The sequence below is a fragment of the Pan troglodytes genome, chromosome 7, assembly GCF_028858775.2.
Source record: "Pan troglodytes isolate AG18354 chromosome 7, NHGRI_mPanTro3-v2.0_pri, whole genome shotgun sequence".
Taxonomy (NCBI): domain Eukaryota; kingdom Metazoa; phylum Chordata; class Mammalia; order Primates; family Hominidae; genus Pan; species Pan troglodytes.
In genome coordinates, this window is record NC_072405.2 from 134097935 (window position 1) to 134115388 (window position 17454).

General features: G+C 40.5%; 1 protein-coding gene across 14 annotated transcripts in view; it reads left to right on the plus strand.

Annotated features, from left to right (window-relative positions):
* The window catches only part of FAM91A1 (family with sequence similarity 91 member A1), a 203497-nt gene that overhangs the window by 146119 nt on the left and 39924 nt on the right, over positions 1–17454 (plus strand). For 12 of the 14 annotated variants that reach the window (XM_054657004.2, XM_054657001.2, XM_054657005.2 and 9 more), the window contains 3 exons: positions 6145–6271; positions 15403–15487; positions 16473–16624. In XM_054657004.2, coding sequence (XP_054512979.1) covers positions 6254–6271; positions 15403–15487; positions 16473–16624 — 255 coding nt within the window. In that variant the 5' untranslated portion in view covers positions 6145–6253. Of the gene's footprint in view, positions 1–6144; positions 6272–9775; positions 10133–15402; positions 15488–16472; positions 16625–17454 lie in introns of those variants that run through there. The other 2 variants (XM_519942.7, XM_009455875.5) reach the window with 2 other exon arrangements.

A 17454-nucleotide genomic window follows, 5' to 3' on the forward strand; every position in this document is an offset into this window, starting at 1 on the left:
AAGAAGAGTCTTAAGTAAATGATAGTTTAGATGATACTCAAAAAATTGTATTATTCTTCAAATGACTGAGATTTTGGAAACTGGTCTAGGTAAATGCACATCTCTAAATTCCTTTTTGTGCCAAGTAATAGTAATAATATTGATGATAACAGTGATAACAAAAGTTTATACTTTTTAGTGTTGTGGGCCAGACTCTCTTCTAAGCACTTTACATGACTTGTGGTTTTTTTTTTTTTTTTTTTAACAGCTCACCAACCTTATGAGATAGTTACTATTACTATCCCCATTTTACAGATAAGGAACCTGAGGCACAAAACAATTAACCAGAAGTCGCTCAGTACACAGTCAAATGGGGAGGTGAATTCAGGCCACTACCTTCTACCTGACAACGATATGAATAGATTGGACATGGCTTCCTGTAAAATTATTGTACCTAATATCTTCAGCACTAATTGAGATTAGGGGTCAGAAGCATAAAGTGAAGGCTTTTACAGTACATTTTCATGCCAAGTGGTTTGTCATCTAGAGCAGGGTTCTCATCCTTCACTCTATTGACACTTGGGGCCAGATACTCTTGATTGTGGGGGACTGTTCTATACACTGTAGCACAGCATCCCTGGCCCCTATCCATTAGATGCTAGTAGCACCTTCTCCAGTTGTAACAACCAAAAATGTCTCTGGACATAGCCAAATGTCCCCTGGGGACAAAACTGCCCCCAGTTGAGAACTACTGGTTTAGGGAGTCTGAAGTGTCTTAGTGAAGAGTCCATTAACAATCATCAGCATGATGCAATGGTGTGACCAATTTGCTCTGGTATCTTACCTTGTGTATTCTCTCACAGTACCATGTCATTATCTGTTAATAGCAGGTGTGCTTAGCTTCTCATATCAGCAATAAATATATGGTACCAGCTTGTACCAGCTATTGGTTTTCCATGCAATGTGTGGTGAATCTTTAACTTTATGGCTTACTTATCAATGGAACAATAAGCTTCCGATTTCCCTTGAATCCAGTGGCCACACACAGAGCAAGAAACTCTAAAGGTCCTCAATCTCTTTAAATATTTAAGCCAGCCCACATTTCTTTCCCTGACTTGGTGTTTTGTCACATTTGGAATTTTTTTTTGTTCTATGTAAACATAGGACAGATTATAAACTCAGTACACTCTCCATATTTAAATATGTTCATCAGGATTTTAAAGACAAAAATTAAAACAATGATCATGATATAATAATACATCATAAAACACTGAAGAGCTAAAAAATAAAAGGATAAATTATCACGTAGGTGGGGCTTTCTGGTCATTGACACGAGTCTAGCAAGAATGTCGCTTTATTCTTTTTATTTTAGTGTACCTTTTTCTTCCCTTACATTGCCCATATAGTCTCTGGAAGCCAAAACACCTTTTCCTCCAGTCCCTTCAGATCTATCCCGTGTTAAAACCCAGCATAAAAGCCACCTCTTTCATAATTGCTTCTAGAAGCCTTAATGAGAAGCTTCCTTTCCTTCTACTAGCATCTTGTACCAATCATTACTTTCTACTTTATATTCCACTGGGTTATATACCTGGATTCTCAAGCCTACTAGACTGTAAATTATTTAAGGGTAAAGATCAGGCCTTGTTCATCTCTGTGTCCCCAAATGCTTAATGTAGCACCTTGCACATAGAAATAGTTCAGTCCTGAAATAAGGTATCCTTTTGTTAAATTAATCCTTCTGAGATTAATTTCAGATTTCTAGAATCACAAAATCAATATTTGGCAGCAAGGCATAATCAGTTACAAACACTATTTTGTTGTTGGACTCTGAGAATCAGGGTTATGGGGGGATCTCAGCGTCAACCTCTCCATCCTCTTCCCTTATTTACAGAGTAAGAGATTTTCCCCTGGGATTTTTCTTTAGCCCTAAATATTTAACTGCTTTCTGTCTCTTTCACACTTGAGAATTAATCACAATCTTTGGTATTCACTTCAGTGGTGGAGTCCATGAAGCAATCTTTAGCCCTATACTCTTTGTAGCCTGGGTCAGAATTATCTGCCTAAAATAATCCCATCAAAACTTTGATTCTTTAAAAGATTCACAGTTCCCATCAGAGATAGGCTCTTCAGTAAGTCATAGTTTTGGTCCTCTTGGTTATTTCTCTTTCTGAGTGATCCGTGAAAGCCTGCTTTCCTTCACCTCATGACAGGCTCTGCTGTGTGACAGCCAGGGATGCTAATGTGTGGATACTGATGCTATCTTAGCAGGCAGATAGCGAGGGATTATCACTCCAGTTCAGTCTTGCTCCTTATCTCCCATGTGCGGAAAATAGGTCTTGCTTCAGACTAAAGCTGGTAGTTGTTTTGGGTTGAAAATGTTCATACGTGACTAATCATATACACAAAGAAAATGCGGCTGCTTTATTTCCTGAAGTGGACCTAATCATTCTTATACTGTCATTCCACTGGCTAGTGGTGGGAGTCGGGGAAGCTTAAATCTATCAATTGAAAGGCTCTTATTTGGCCTCTTTCTGTTTAAATATAGTCATCTCACTGGGACTATGGTTTCTACTGGAGATGCTCTCTCTTGAAGATTTCAACTTCCTCCCCTGTTTCCCCCCAAGATATGCCAATGGGAGCTAAAAGAATTCAGAAAACCCTTTCTCAACAAAGCCTGGCTTTTAAGCCTACTGTCTTGCTCAGACTCAAAAATCCTAGTTTCTATTTCAAAAGCTGAACTTTGACTTTGTCTTGGGCTTTCTTTGTAATAATCCTTATTTTCTCAAAGGCAAATAGATGTCTCTGGCTTCTTGATTAATCTTTTTCTGACTTTTGTTTTCCTGGGCCTACTTTTACCAGGTACACAGTTCAGCTAGCTTTCTATATCCCTAAAAAAAAGAAAAGAGAAATAAAATATTATCCATTAAGGCTATATCATTTCTAAAAACATGTGGTAATTAATGACTTTATTAAATCTAAAAGAAAGAGAAGTCAACATTTCTGTTCTTCAGAGAGAAGAAATGCTTACGTAGACCTGGCCAAGAAATAGCCAATTTATGTTTTTCCAGGATTAGTTGTAGTTGTAGCCAAGAAAGTGTCCTATCTCTCACTCACATCTTGTTTATAGAGGTCACGAAACAATCCTACTATACTTGAACTTAATCCCTAATCACAGTTTACACTAGTAGACAAATTTGTATTTCTTGTTAGACAGTTAAGAGATTACGTGTTGCTAAAGGTGTAAAGTTTGAATGGTGTAATGTGGAAGGAAACAAAAACAATTTTATTTTAGCCATGTTCCAAGGCATTGTAACAATATACCCAAATAAGCTAAAAAGATCCAAGTTGGCCCGGTGCCATCTGTGTAACACATACTCAGATAATTTCCATATTGGTCCAATAGTGTGTAATTCTTTATTTATCTCCCAGTTTTCCTGATTGTTATCAAGGGGTAGAGAAATTATTTCCTTGATCTACATGAATGTTGAATAGATGGCTGCTTACTTCTTACACTAAAAGCTTAGATTGGGTAATTGTTTTGCATATGCAAAAATTATTATATGCAATCATGGAATTATTGAGTTGTAGAGTTAGGATTGGACATTAGAAGTTATCCTTGTTCAGTCTCCTCATTTTACAAATTCATTTTAGCAAATGCTTATTGAGTACCTGAGGCCCAAAGAGGCCTGATAAATGGTGGTCAACTTTTGTTGTACATTGGAATTACCTGGGGATATTTTTTTAAAATGCAGCACCGAGCTTATCCCTCGGAAAGATTTCACTCTGTCACCCAAGCTGGAGTGCAGTGGCCCTTTGAGGCTCATTACAGTCTCAAACTCCTGAGCTCAAGTGAACCTCAGCCTCCCAGTGATCTTTGTAGACAGCCTGATGGAGTCTCACAGCAGAGATTAATTAAACAATGTCTTCCAATTTTAATAAATTTCTGCAATCCGCCTCCCAAAAAATGCAGCACCTAGACTTTAACCCCAGAAACTCTGACATAGTTGATCTGCTGTGAGATCTAGACATTTGTAGTTTAAACAACTTTTCAGGCAATTCTTATGCTCCTAGTACTACCCCCACCCTTTAAAAAAACTGGCATTCAAGTTATTTATTCTGCATCTTATCCCTTCAAGATTACCCATATACTTACATTAACTAATTTGAGGAAGAAATGTAAAAAAAAAACGAGAACCCTCCAGATGGCATTCACTTCCACTGGGCTTCATCATCTTATGCCTTTTGCCTGTTTTTCCAGCTAGTCCAACCTTTTCTAAAAAATAAAACTGATGGCCGGGCGCAGGGGCTCACGCCTGTAATTCCAGCACTTTGGGAGGCCAAGGCGGGCAGATCACAAGGTCAGGAGTTTGAGACCAGCCTTGCCACCATGGTGAAACCCTGTCTCTACTAAAAATACAAAAAATTAGTTAGGCGTGGTGGCAGGTGCCTGTAATCCCAGCTACTTGGGAGGCTGAGGCAGGAGAATCACTTGAACCCAGGAGGCGGAGGTTGCAGTGAGCCGAGATCATGCCATTGCACTCCAGCATGGGCTACAGGGTGAGACTCCGTCTCAAAAATAAATACATAATAAAATAAAATAAAATTGAGTACCAATAAGGAATATCTCCCTATTCACTCAAAATGTGATTTTACTCCTTGTCATGGATACTGTGACAATATTTTCAATTAAGTATAAATCATGCTTTGTAGCTGACCAACTTATCCTGTCTACCTGAGCTACGAAGCGGCACAAATGGTGACCTTGAGATTGTACAAACCTCAATTGGACCACTTCCCAGTGGGCGGGCCTAAGTACAACAAGTATTATTATTTACTGTAGACAAATTAGAAAATGAATTTCACGGACTTTAAGGCCTGAGGGAATGGCTTGGGTTAAAGTCAACAGTTAGATACGGGAAAGTGGAATTTGCAGGTTTTCAATATAGAATTGTTGTGTGAGATCAGCCCCTGGTGGTCACCTTAACTATTACAATTGTTTGGCGTTTGTATTGAGGTGATGAGGCTTGATATTGGAATGTTCATTTCCACCTCAGATCACTAATGTCCTAAACACAAACTGACTTCAAATGGCAGAAATATAATGTTCTCTATAGTATACATGGATATAGAATGTCAATCTTTCAAAGGCTCTGTGGCAGGGCATCTCTCTGACTCTCTAAAACAAGCTTGTAGTTTTTCCGTCGTTTTCCATCAATTGCAAAAGAAAGTCCTAGAAACTCTTTAGTGTAAAGAAAAATGTCCTGGCATTTTTTTGCCTCTTCCAACCTCTGCGTCCTCACATCCTGATTCTTCAGAATTCCATCCAGTGTCCAGATGAAAAGTTTTCCAGGTAAAGAAGGAGGGATAAGCATTCCAGAAACTGGTATTCTCTATGCAGAGATTCAAAGGGATTAAAGGAGATTCAAAGGGCATGTTTAGGAGGATTGCAAATGTCTTAGTCTTTCTGAAGTGTGTGAGGCAAGAGACAATGGACACCTAAACTTTCCAGCCTAGCTAAAAAGTTTTCTTTGCTTTCTACAAAGACAAGGCTACAAAATTATTTTTCACTCCAAAATAAACAAAGCATAACTGACAGCTTCCATGAAAGGGAGGCAGTAGGGAGAAGTGGGGAATACGGCCCCCGGGAAAGCCTGTGTCCTAAGCGAGGCAGCCTAGCCTCTTCTCAGCTTCACTGTCTAGTATGAAGGAGGGTGATGCTGCAGGACTTTCCAAAGTTTCAAGAGAATCCCCAAATCTGGACTTTTATGAAAATTCTGCTCCTATGCAACATTTATTGTTCATTCAATATTACTGAGTGCCTACTATGTGCTGACCGAAGCCGAGGACACAGCAGAGAACAAAACAGGCAAAAGCCCCTATCATTTGGAAGCTTCCTGTCTGATGGGAGAGACAATTTTAAAGATTAAGTCATTTACTGACTATATTAGATGGTAATAAGTGCCATCTCCACTTTATGGAGAAAAATAATGCGGGGGAGGAGGATGCAGAGGGTTGGAGATATGTTACGATTTTGAATAAGGTGGTCAGGAAAGGCTTAACTGAGAAGTAGCACTTGAGAGCTCAGGTATCACATAACTAGTTCATGCATTCAATACAATCAATGGTATTTATTGAGCACTTATTATATCTGATGCATGATTCTAGGTCCTAGAGATAAACTGATGAACAAGAAAGACAAAGTCCTTCCTTCCATGCAGAGACAGACAACAAGCAAGGAGCCAAACAGGATAATGTTGGACAGTAATTCCTTACAATGAAGGACATGAACAAGGTAATGAGAGAGGTAATGAGGTTAGAGGGAAGTTGAGGGGAGAAGTGGCTAGGTTGGACAAGGTAGTTGGAGAAGGCCACTCTAAGTGACAGCAGGTGGACTCAAAAGGAACCTGCTGTGCAAAGGTCTGGGGAAAGGCATTCAAGGTGGAGGGGATTAGAAGGGTAAAAACTGGGAGGTGGGAACAATCGAGGCTAAGGTGTCTGGCATGGAGATAAAATGGTTCATGGAACAGAGCAAATCATATACGGTATGGAAACCCACGACGAAGGTCGGACTCAGGCAAAATTGTGAAACAGAAAAATGTTACAGTGACTCCCTTTCCTCTCTTTTTTCTGGACACCATTTCCTCCCCTACAGGTGCTTCCCTAGCCTCATTTCATCCCTAAGCTCTATCTCTTTCAAACTTGCTCTCAGAAAAGGATGTGACAGCTCATGTATACTTAAAAAATAATAAGGCTTAAAAGGAATTATTCCTCCTAAGGGCATTTAATCACAATGACTTTAATTATAACATTTGATGCGTCAGCTATTTGGGTGTTGGAATATTTTATTGTTGGGGAGTATATTAATTTCCTATTGCTGATGTAACAAATTACTATAAATTTGGTGCCTTGAAATCACACACATTTATTATCTTACATTTCAGGAGATCAGAAGCTCAAAATGGCTCAGCAGGGCTGTGCTCCTTTTGGAGAATCCATTTCTTCCAGTTCGTAGAAGCTGTTCACATTCCTTGGCCTGTGGCCCTGTATCACTCTGATCTCTGCTCTGTTGTCACATCACCTTCTCTAACTCTGACCCCCTGCCTCCCTCTAATAAGGACCTCGTGATTATCTTGAACCCACTTGGATAATTCAAGATTATCTCCTCATGTCACGATGCTTAACTGCATCTGCAAAGTCCCTTTTACCATATAAGGGGCAAATTCACAAGTTCTAGGCATTAGGATGTGAACATCTTTGGGGGCTATTATTATTCCTACCACAGGGCATGACATTCTGGAGTCTATGAGTGGGGTCATTAGATGGCTCCCTATTTTCAGGTAGTTTCTGCTCATTATTTCTGTTGGAATTTTGGGAATGAAATAGTTCTGTAGTCTTTCTAAAGGGCCAATTGCCTAAGCTAGTTGGGCAGTTTTCCTCAATCTGATCTGGTAAAGCCAGATAAGACTGAATTTCATTGCACTTGTTTGTGCTTTTGAACACTTTTTTTTTTTTTAACCCACAGTGTTAATTCGAATGGCAGCTTCTGGGATGGGACTTAAACACTCTGCAGTTTCTGACCTCTGTGGAATTTGAAAAGCCAAAGGTCTAGTAAAGTAAAAATTAGCAGGAGCCTCAGTCAGGGACATAAAGGAAGGACATTATTGCTAAACGAAAAGGTGAGGTGCTGTAATGAGTGTCACACGTGGAGTCAGTCCAGTGAGCTACCGTTTCCAGCCTTCTGATGCTTGGGGGAGCAGTACTGTTCCTGAACTTCCCAGCAGAGGGGGTCATGGAGCCCTGTGGGTTAATTTACCGTCTTTGAACTGCTATCCTCTCAAAGACTGGTCCTTGGTGGGAAATGAGGCAGATCAGTACTTTAATAAGATTGTGTATTAAGCCAGAGTCCATCACTGGTTCCTGCTCGTAAGGGCTTGTTATTTGAATTCTTCCCATCCACATAGCTCTATCTCATTCCCATTTCCTCCTTCATGTGTCTGCTTTTCTCAGCTACTTGCCGAGTGAGAATCTTTTCTAGTCACAGGGTCGCATTTTCAAAGGTCTGTTTGCCTTATTAATTTAATGGGTGTAGGTTCACCTCTACTTATCCCACGTTCACTTTTATAGTTTTTGATGTGTCCACTAAACTCAATATAGTGAGTTTATCAGGCATTCACCTGCTGAACTGCTATCATTAGCTAAAATAATAGTTTACAGGGATTTTTTAAGCTAAGTTGACTTTAATTTTCATTGTTACTTATATTGCATTAGATCTAAGTTAGACTTTGGAAGAATATGGGTTCTTCCACACTTAGAACTGTAAAGCATTATTTTAGAGGATGTTTATGTCGTTGACTTTGAATGAACATTGTCTAAATTGGAACGGGAGGTAGAAGAGTTCAGTGAGTGAGAGCCTGAGTTGGGGAACTGAAAGGATGGCTCTGGAGTGAGGATGGCCTTCGGCTCCAGTTTGGCTCTGTCAGTGCTACCTGTGTGATCTTGCGAGCAAGTCAGGAAGCCCTGCCAAGCCTCAGTCTCCTCCTCTATCAAACTGGGATAGTAAGTGGTTACTGTTGTAGGAATATCAGGGTTGTGAGGAATAATCTATTGTCAAGTCAAGGCCTTAATACATGGCGGGCAGGTAATCAATATTTGTTGAATAAATGTCTCACGGTCAGAGTTCAGTTAACCTTAGCTATGCTGATGAGGGTCTGTAAACATAAGGTTCAAAGCACTTATCTTTGGGCTATTATATAGTTGGATAACAGGAGACCAAAACATCTAAGCAAGGGCAGTGTCTACTTGTCACCTTTGTTTCATCAGACATAATGGGGTTTCTGCTAAGCATCAGACTTGCCAGCTGTTGAGGTGTGAGCTAGGTATCTTATAAAAAGTTCTAAGTATACATCTCCCAGTGTATAATAAAACATTATTTAAAACCATTGTTAAAAACTGAAAAACAGTTGCAATAACACTGAACTTGTCTCTGGTTGCTGCCAGGAATAATGGTCACAGGTTTGCTAAGGCAGCGTAACAACTTCTGAAAGAAATTATTCCCAAAGACCTTATCACTCAATCTGAAATTAAGACATGCTGGATTTTTGCTTTTAAGTGACTCTGGAGGCATTTGTGTGGAGCAGAATAAAGCAGAAACCGACAGGCTGCATGACAAAGTTGGCAAGGGTCTCTCTCTGTCAGCCCTGTAGGCTGCCTCGACCTGTCAGCACCACTGTTTAAAATTTCAGCTCCCTGAATCCCTGCATTGTAAGAATTTGGATCTTCTTGGGAAGTGGAGCCCAATGACGTGCAGCACACCGCGGAAGGGAAGAGGGCTTACCAGACCTTTGCTCTCCCACTGCCCATGCCTCTCGCTCAACCCGGTGCAAGATCTGACTTAGAGATTCTTTCTTTCCCCAGGGCCCTGGACCCGTCTTCCCAACCCCCCGCCCCGTCTCACTGGCCCGGGTTCCGGGCTGGCCTGTGGAGAACCCCCGCGAGCGCACCGCACTCCAATGTAAAGCCAGCCACTGCCGGCCCGCTTCCCAGGTCGCTTTTCTCTGAAAACCGACCCCAGTGCCTCCGGCTTTACAATTTGAGTAAAGCGGGTCATCAGCAACGGCAACGCAGACCCAAGCGACTATCGCCGTTCATTCAGAGACTGAAACGGGGAGACGAAGCGCGCGGGCGGGGAACGCTCACCCGGGGACCTCCCGGTACCTCGTCGTCGCCCCGCCCCGCAGCCTGTAGAGGGCGTGGCTACAGGCCAGTCCGTGCCCCGCCCCTCCGGCCGCGCGCCAGCGGGCGGAAGTGACGTGTGCCCAGAGCCATTTCCGGCGGCCCGAAACTAGGAAGAAACTTGGAGCTGTTCAGGCGATCCAGCCTCCAATCGCTGCTGCTCTTGTACTCGGTTGGCCCGGGCCGCGCTGAACTGTCGGGAGCCTAGGCCATGGGGCAGCCTGGGCCTTCTGCAGTGTGAGGCGCGGGGCCTCCCGCGTCGCTCCGCTGACAGGCTGCGGGCGGGCAGGCGGGAGGCGTAGTGTGGGTCGCGGTGGCGGCCCCGGCCGCCGGCCCTGGCCGCGGCATCATGAACATAGACGTGGAGTTCCACATCCGGCACAACTACCCCTGGAACAAGTTGCCGGCCAACGTGAGACAGGTACGGCCGGAACTTGGGACCGGGCCCCTGACGGGTTCGGCCCGCCCAGCGGTCACCTGCTTGCCTCGCTCGCGGGGCCCGAGCGGGCTGCTGCCGGCTGACTCCCTTCCTTTACTCCTCCGTGGTCTTGGGGAGACAGACCCTCAGCTCAGGGCGAGGAGGGGACGGCTGTGGGGCCACAGGGCCAGGACGGGGCGATCACTAAATGGGATGGCATGGTGTCCACAGGACTCGACTGGCGCCTTTGCCCGCAGGATACATTCAGCCAGGCACCTGCGATAGAGATTTTAAACACGGTCCTTGACCTCCAGAATTTCAGGATGGTGGGAAAGGGATGGGAAACAAACGAATACGATACAGGATGATAGCAGCTCATACACACCTGCATTGTAGTATATGTGAGAGCAGAGGGAGGGAGAAATTATCCTGGGGGAGTTGGAAGGATTTGTAAGGCAGGCACTTAAATTGGGCCTTGGAGGACGAATAAGAGTTAAATAAGAGGGAATAAAGATTTTTCCAGGGGGGAGGGAAAGTCATTTTACAAAGCTTGGATGAGTGAAAGAACATGTCTCATGAGTAGCAAGTGACTGTATCACCAGAGTTTGGATTGACATGTTTGGAGTTGAAGTTTTTTGAGTGCGCGGGGCTGGTGGTAGATGAGCCTGGAAAAGTGGTCAGGGCCAGATTTTGAAGGTGCTTGTGTGCTTTGTTTTGTCGGACTTTATCCTCCAGACAAGATGGGTTTATCAGAGATGTTTCAACAGGAGTGACATGAGGTTTTTGAAAGTTTATGCTCGATTTTTTTAGTCTGTTTTACTCAATTGTTTAATAGATATTTATTGACCACCTACTAGGTGCTGTGCGTTGCTCTAGGTGCAGGTAATTTGCAACAGTCAACAAGAGAAAGACTGCCTTCATGGAGCTTACATTTTACTAAAGAAAGATAGACGTAAACAAATAAATGAATAAATACGTAACATAGCAGATGGTTTTAAGTCTTACGAAAGTAGTGATATGGGCTACAGATAACGCACTGCTGCTCTGGTCATAGATTGACCTTCGCTTCCTCCCATTATACTTGGTCGAGAGTGAAATTCAGTTTTCTGTTGGCACTCGGCAGTGGCATTTTTGGGAAGTTTGGAATGGTGGCGGTGATGGTATATAAGGATTATTTATTTATTTTTATTTTCATTTCTTTGAGACAGAGTCTCCTTCTGTTGCCCAGGCTGGAGTGCAGTGGTGTGATCTCCGCTCACTGCAAACTCTGCTTCTTGGGTTCAAGCGATTCTCCTGCCTCAGCCTCCCAAGTAGCTGGTACTACAGGTGCGCGCCACCACGCCCAGCTAATTTTTGTATTTTTAGTAGAGACGGGGTTTCATCATGTTGGCCAGGCTGGTCTCGATATCTTGACCTCATGATCCGCCCGTCTCGGCCTTCCAAAGTGCTGGGATTACAGGCGTGAGCCACAGTGCCCAGCCAGTATAAGGATTATTATAGTTTAGTTTACTTTGCTCCCTTCCTCCCTTGGGGATTTAGTGCTAGGAAGTGAATATTAAGGTTCTGGTCATGCATCATGTGGCCAAGAAAATGCTTTCACTTTAATATAGCAAAAACCGAGAAAGATAAATTTAAAGAACTTGAATTCTTGGGTGTCAGTGGCTGCCCGTGTGGCATTTATCTTAAACTAGGAGAACAAAGCTCTAAACCTGAAGGAATAAATTTCTTTTGTTAATCTTGAATAAAGGCTTTAAAGGACACTTTTGTACTTTAGGGTTTTGTGGCAAATCCAAAGACACAAGAAGAACAAACAGTTCTTCTTTTCTTTGTTTCCATTTTTTCTCTACTCTTTTCATCAGAATAAATGTAGCATACTGGAAGAAAGATGAGTGATGAGATTATATCCAACATGAATATTTGACTTTAATTAGTATTGGCAAAAGAGTTTCTAAAACGTAGTCATGACTATTTAAAAATAATCACGGGACAGTTAAAATTAGGTCTAAATGTGAAATTAAGTATGTTTTTGTTTTTAAAATCACTTGAAAAACAGTGGCTATTTTAGCTTAGGATAAGGTTGGCCATTTGTAGATGTTGCAAAACATCTGTACAAGTTTACTTCCAAGGACCTTCTCTAGCCTAATCACTGCCTCCCTAGGCCGAGCTCCATCTGAGATTACTACATCAGCCTTCTCTCTGATCTCTTGCTCTTAGAACAGGACTTTTGTGCATTCTTCATGCTACTCTGGGGGTGAGGCTTCTGAAATGCAAACCCAACCTTATTACTGCTTGTCTCCTTTATATTGCTTGTATTAATAGCATATTTTGATTCTCACTCTGATACTGCTCCTGGGAGGTTTCCCTGACCACCTAAATCTGTGGTGGTTGCCCCTAGGCTATCTTACCATTGCATTGTATTCCTCACCTCTCATGGAGCTTACCCCACTATGGTGCATTTTCTGGTTACAGTACTGGCTTTGCTTTTGTCCCATGAGCACCTCTCACATACTTGGCTTTTAGTATTTGTGGCTGAGCACCTAAAGCTCAGTCAGTTTAAACTTGGGGAATATTCCTTCTATGGAAGAATTTGTCTTTTGGCATTATAGATTTTTAGACACTTCGATGTCGTTTCCAGTAAGTTTTGATGGGTTTACCTTGAAAATGACTCATTTTCCAGTTCTGTAAGCTAGGGGCAGGTGATTTAGATTTTTAAAAAATGTATTTTAAGCTAGTTCATTTTTATGTGGATGAGAGGACATTTAAAAAAATGTGGTATGGGTCATGATAGACTTTTAAAAAATATATAAAAAATTGTGGATGGGGCCATTATTTCAGGATTTTTCTGTAGTTTACCAATATCTTGTATTCTTTATCCAAAATAATTAATAGTCCTTTTATTTTGAGGGAAATCTTATGATAAGTTTCTGTATCATCCAAGAAGGGTCAATTTAAAAAATTTTTTGATGGGGCACAGGGGTGTACGTGGGGATGTATATGCTGGGATTGGAGTCTGTAGGAGCAAAGATTTCAGAAAATCTTTGTGCTTTTAGCTAAAATCTGTGATGGGTGCTTTATAGCTAGTGTCTTATTCTTACATCGCCGTTTGATCTGATGTAGTTCCTTTTATATGCAGCCCAACTTCATTTGTCAGACCTGGTCAGTATTTCTGCAGGGCTAGAGTTGACTCGGGGTAAAATTACTTTTTTTTTTCTTCTTTTTAAAAAGTCACCTTCTCTAGTGGCAACAGTGTTTTAAAATTTGAATGGTGGGAGATGTGGGGTAGGAGTAGGAGGGAAGCCCAGGGAGCCCAAGAATCTCAGAATGAAGCAATTTATATTACATACTTGGCTAGTGAAGAATAAAGCCAACTTTTAATGTGGGTTTTAGAAATTTGTGTTCACTCATGTATTGATTGATAGGTTCAGGACCAGTTATTACTTAATGCTGAGAGCCAAAGCTTACAAATTTCATAGGTAGTGTATTAAGAGACTTATTTTGAAACAGAAGGGCAAAACCTCAAGCTAGATTTTAGCAAAATTGTGTGCTTGTTTGAGTATGCATGTGTGTGTATTTGTGTTCCCTGAGAAAGAGACTTTTATTTAGCAGTAGAGACAGAGAAAACCTTTACAAGTGTGCTATTTTGAATCCTCTAAATATTGTCAGTACAACGACCCTGGCATTGATGCTACAAAGAGGATGGTAGAGTAGTTTCTCTACAATGAGATCTACTCTTAACCCCTTATAATGTTAAGACAGATGAGAGTAAGATAAGCACATACATTCTGGTTCTACCGTGGGTTCTGGCTTAGCCTGTGATAAACTAAGCTAAATGCAGGAAGAAAGCTCACCCTTGAACAACATGGGTTTAGGGGTGCTGCACCCCTGTGCAGTTGAAAATCCATGTATAACTTTTGACTTCCCCAGAAGTTAACTACTAATAGCCTATAACTGTTGACTGGAAGCCTCGGCCATAACACAGTTGATGAACACATATTTTGTATGTTATATATATTGTTAATATATGCTGTACTACAATAAGCTAGAGAAAAGAAAATGCTATTATGAAAATCATAATATTTTCTAGTCATTAAGTGGAGATGGCTCATCACAGAGGTCTTCATCCTTCTCTTCACATCAAGTAGGCTGAGGAGGAGGAGGAGGAGGAGGAAATACAGGAGGTGTTGGTCTTGCTGTTCAGGGTGGCAGAGGAGGAAGAAAATCCCAGTGTAAGTGGACCTATGCGGTTCAAACCCGTGTTGTCCAAGGGCCAACCGCACATAATTGTACAGTTAAAATGGGACACATCATGTTCCATTTTTCTTAAAATATTACCTACCAATGGGTCCAGTTATGGGTCAGTTTACTTAGATGTGAGTTTCGTCTGTCTTATTGTGAAGATTGCCTTAAGTGAAAGATGTAGGGACCTGTCTTTGGTTTTGGCTTACCTATGAGTAAGAAATACGATGAACTAAATCCTCTGATCTTTCTGTCATTACTTTCCTAAGATGTCTAATTTCACTTTATAGTGTGTTGGAAAGACCATACCTAGAAATTAGGAGGAGGATAGCAGTCATATATTAAATTAAGCTTATGGTCTCACAGTGAATATAATGTTAACTATAATCAGGCAAACGTTGTTTGCTTTCAGGAACACTGCAACAAAACACTAAGTGCATACTAGAAAGACTTTAGCTTATTAAAAATGTCTCCTAATTCTAAAATTGTCTAAATGCTTTCTAATGAGGCCAGAGGAGATTGCATTTTTAAGAAACAATCTTACGTACATTTAAATGTAAATTTTCCAGAAATCCTAATCTTTAATAATTATAACCCTCAGCTACAATTATCAAAGAGGGATGTATCTGTCCTTAGTTGCCATTCTTAAATTTAAATAAATGTAGGGGCAGGAAACCATCTATCCAACCACTTAATATAGCAGTCAGGAAGGAAATCTTTATAAGCAGAACTTAGTTCTTTGTTAACCAAAGTGAAGTTACACTCACCTACCGGTTTTTATTTGATATTAAATACTTTGGATAATTTTAGTAAACTCTTTTAGAAAGGCAGACTGAAAATACATTGAATTTTTGCTCTGAATACTGTAGCAGGAAAGTTAGTATAATAACATTTAAGAAAATATTTTTTATTTAATTCTGCAAATTAGAGATGCCAGGATAAAAATGGGGGTCGTGGTTTTAAAGTGTGTTATGGGAAAAAATAGTACTATTGTTCAGTTTGGAAGTTGTTTAAAATCTTTTTGAAATTTCTCCTAGAGTCTTGGAAATTCACAGAGAGAATATGAAAAGCAGGTTGTCCTGTACAGTATCCGCAATCAGTTACGATATAGAAATAACTTAGGTAAGTAGAGCCACGTTTATATCGGGGTGGAACTGACCATTACTCTTTCACATTCGTAAATCTTTCTTTTCAATACATATTTCATAGTACTGAGATTATTCCATGTACAGACTTTAAGAAACTCTACACTGATCCATTCCACCTAACAACAATTTGTATTAGCAAGTAGATTTTTCATTCTAATTCTGATAAAAATTATTTTTAGAGTACTGTTTATGGACTCATTTTATCTATAAAATAATCTTAATTCAAATGTCCTCTTTTTGCCTGAGGTAAGAAAATATGCCATAAAAGAAAAAGTATATTAGTTCTTAGTAATTTTTGACTTTGGGTTGTCTCCATAAATTTTCCAAATAATATGAAAAACTTTCTATAATAATTGGGACACATTTTAAACATAGTTCATTCCATGATTTTTTTTTTCTTCTTTCTAAAAAAAAATTTGTTTATTTATCAGATTATTTTGGTTAGTCTATTCTGTTGCCCTGGTAGTCTTTCACTCCTGTTTGTTACTCTTATTTTAAGCATAATATTTCTGACATTGTTTTTCTTCATGAACATTTTCCATGAAAGTCAGAGGGCTTTTTACATTTAAAAACTAAAAAAGCAGCAAATAATTTTTAAAAATAGACTTGACTTCATTGAAAACGAGCATTCAGTTTGGCTCTCTTGTAAGGTAGTGGAATACAATTCAATAAAGCTCTGTTTTGTACCTTTTTGGGGGGCATGCTGGTAGTTCCATGCTTGTTTTCTCGTTTGGCAAGAATTATTCTCTACTGATCTGTCCTATTATTCATTTGACTTCTATACTCTAAAATCTATTTCATGTGATATATTTATTTGTTCCAACTTAGAATATTTTATTTGTTCTCTTGTAATTTACATACTTTTCTTTTAAATTACTGTTGGTTTGTAAAGTGTTCATAGTTAATATATAACTATAAGAAACCTGAAAAAAACTGGACAATTTCCCTCTTTTGTGCAGTTAAACATGTCAAGAAAGATGAACGCAGATACTATGAGGAACTGCTAAAGTACAGCCGAGATCATCTCATGCTGTACCCTTACCATCTATCAGATATTATGGTGAAGGGCTTGAGGATAACACCATTTTCATATTATACTGGGATTATGGAGGTGAGTTTACAGTGTGGGTGAGCCAGTGGGAATGGGATGGGATTACATGTCTGGGACTTTTTGCAGATGTTCACCAGCTCTTCAGCTGTCGTCTGCGGTGGACACTCTTTCAGAACTTATAGTGTAAAAAGGACTATTGGTGGCTTGTTAACTGTTTGAGCCACACTGTACAAGTACTTATCCTTATTGATGTTTTTACATTGGGAAGCTGTCTATTTCTCTTCTGGTCTTGAAGGTGCTATTGACCCTTTGTGCTGTTGTAGCACTGATCAGTCATTTATGTTGGCAGAGTCTGTGTAAAATTTATTGCTTTTTAAAACGTGGTTAAGGTTGAAAATGTGGGTGACAGAATTGAACATTATGTTCTGAGAAAATTAATGTATTTAGGCTGGGAGCAGTGGTTCACGCCTGTAATCCCAGCACTTTGGGAGGCCAAGGTGGGTGGATCATGAGGTCAGGAGATCAAGACCATCCTGGCCAACATGGTGAAACCCCGTCTCTACTAAAAGTATAAAAATTAGCCAGCTGTGGTGGTGGACACCTGTAATCCTAGCTACTCAGGAGGCTGGGGTGGGAGAATCGCTTGAACCTGGGAGGTGGAGGTTGCAGTGAGCCGAGATAGCGCCACTACACTCCAGCCTGGGTGACACAGTGAGACTGTCTCAAAAGAAAAAGAAAAGAAAAGAAAATTAATGTATTTAACTATTCACTAACTGTCTAAAGAATGAATGATGACATAGACCCAACATTATATAATACAGGTGCCAGAAAAGAGAAATATGTTAGTAGTCTTGGCTGTTCATCTCTTTCTATAATTATTAACTTTTAGT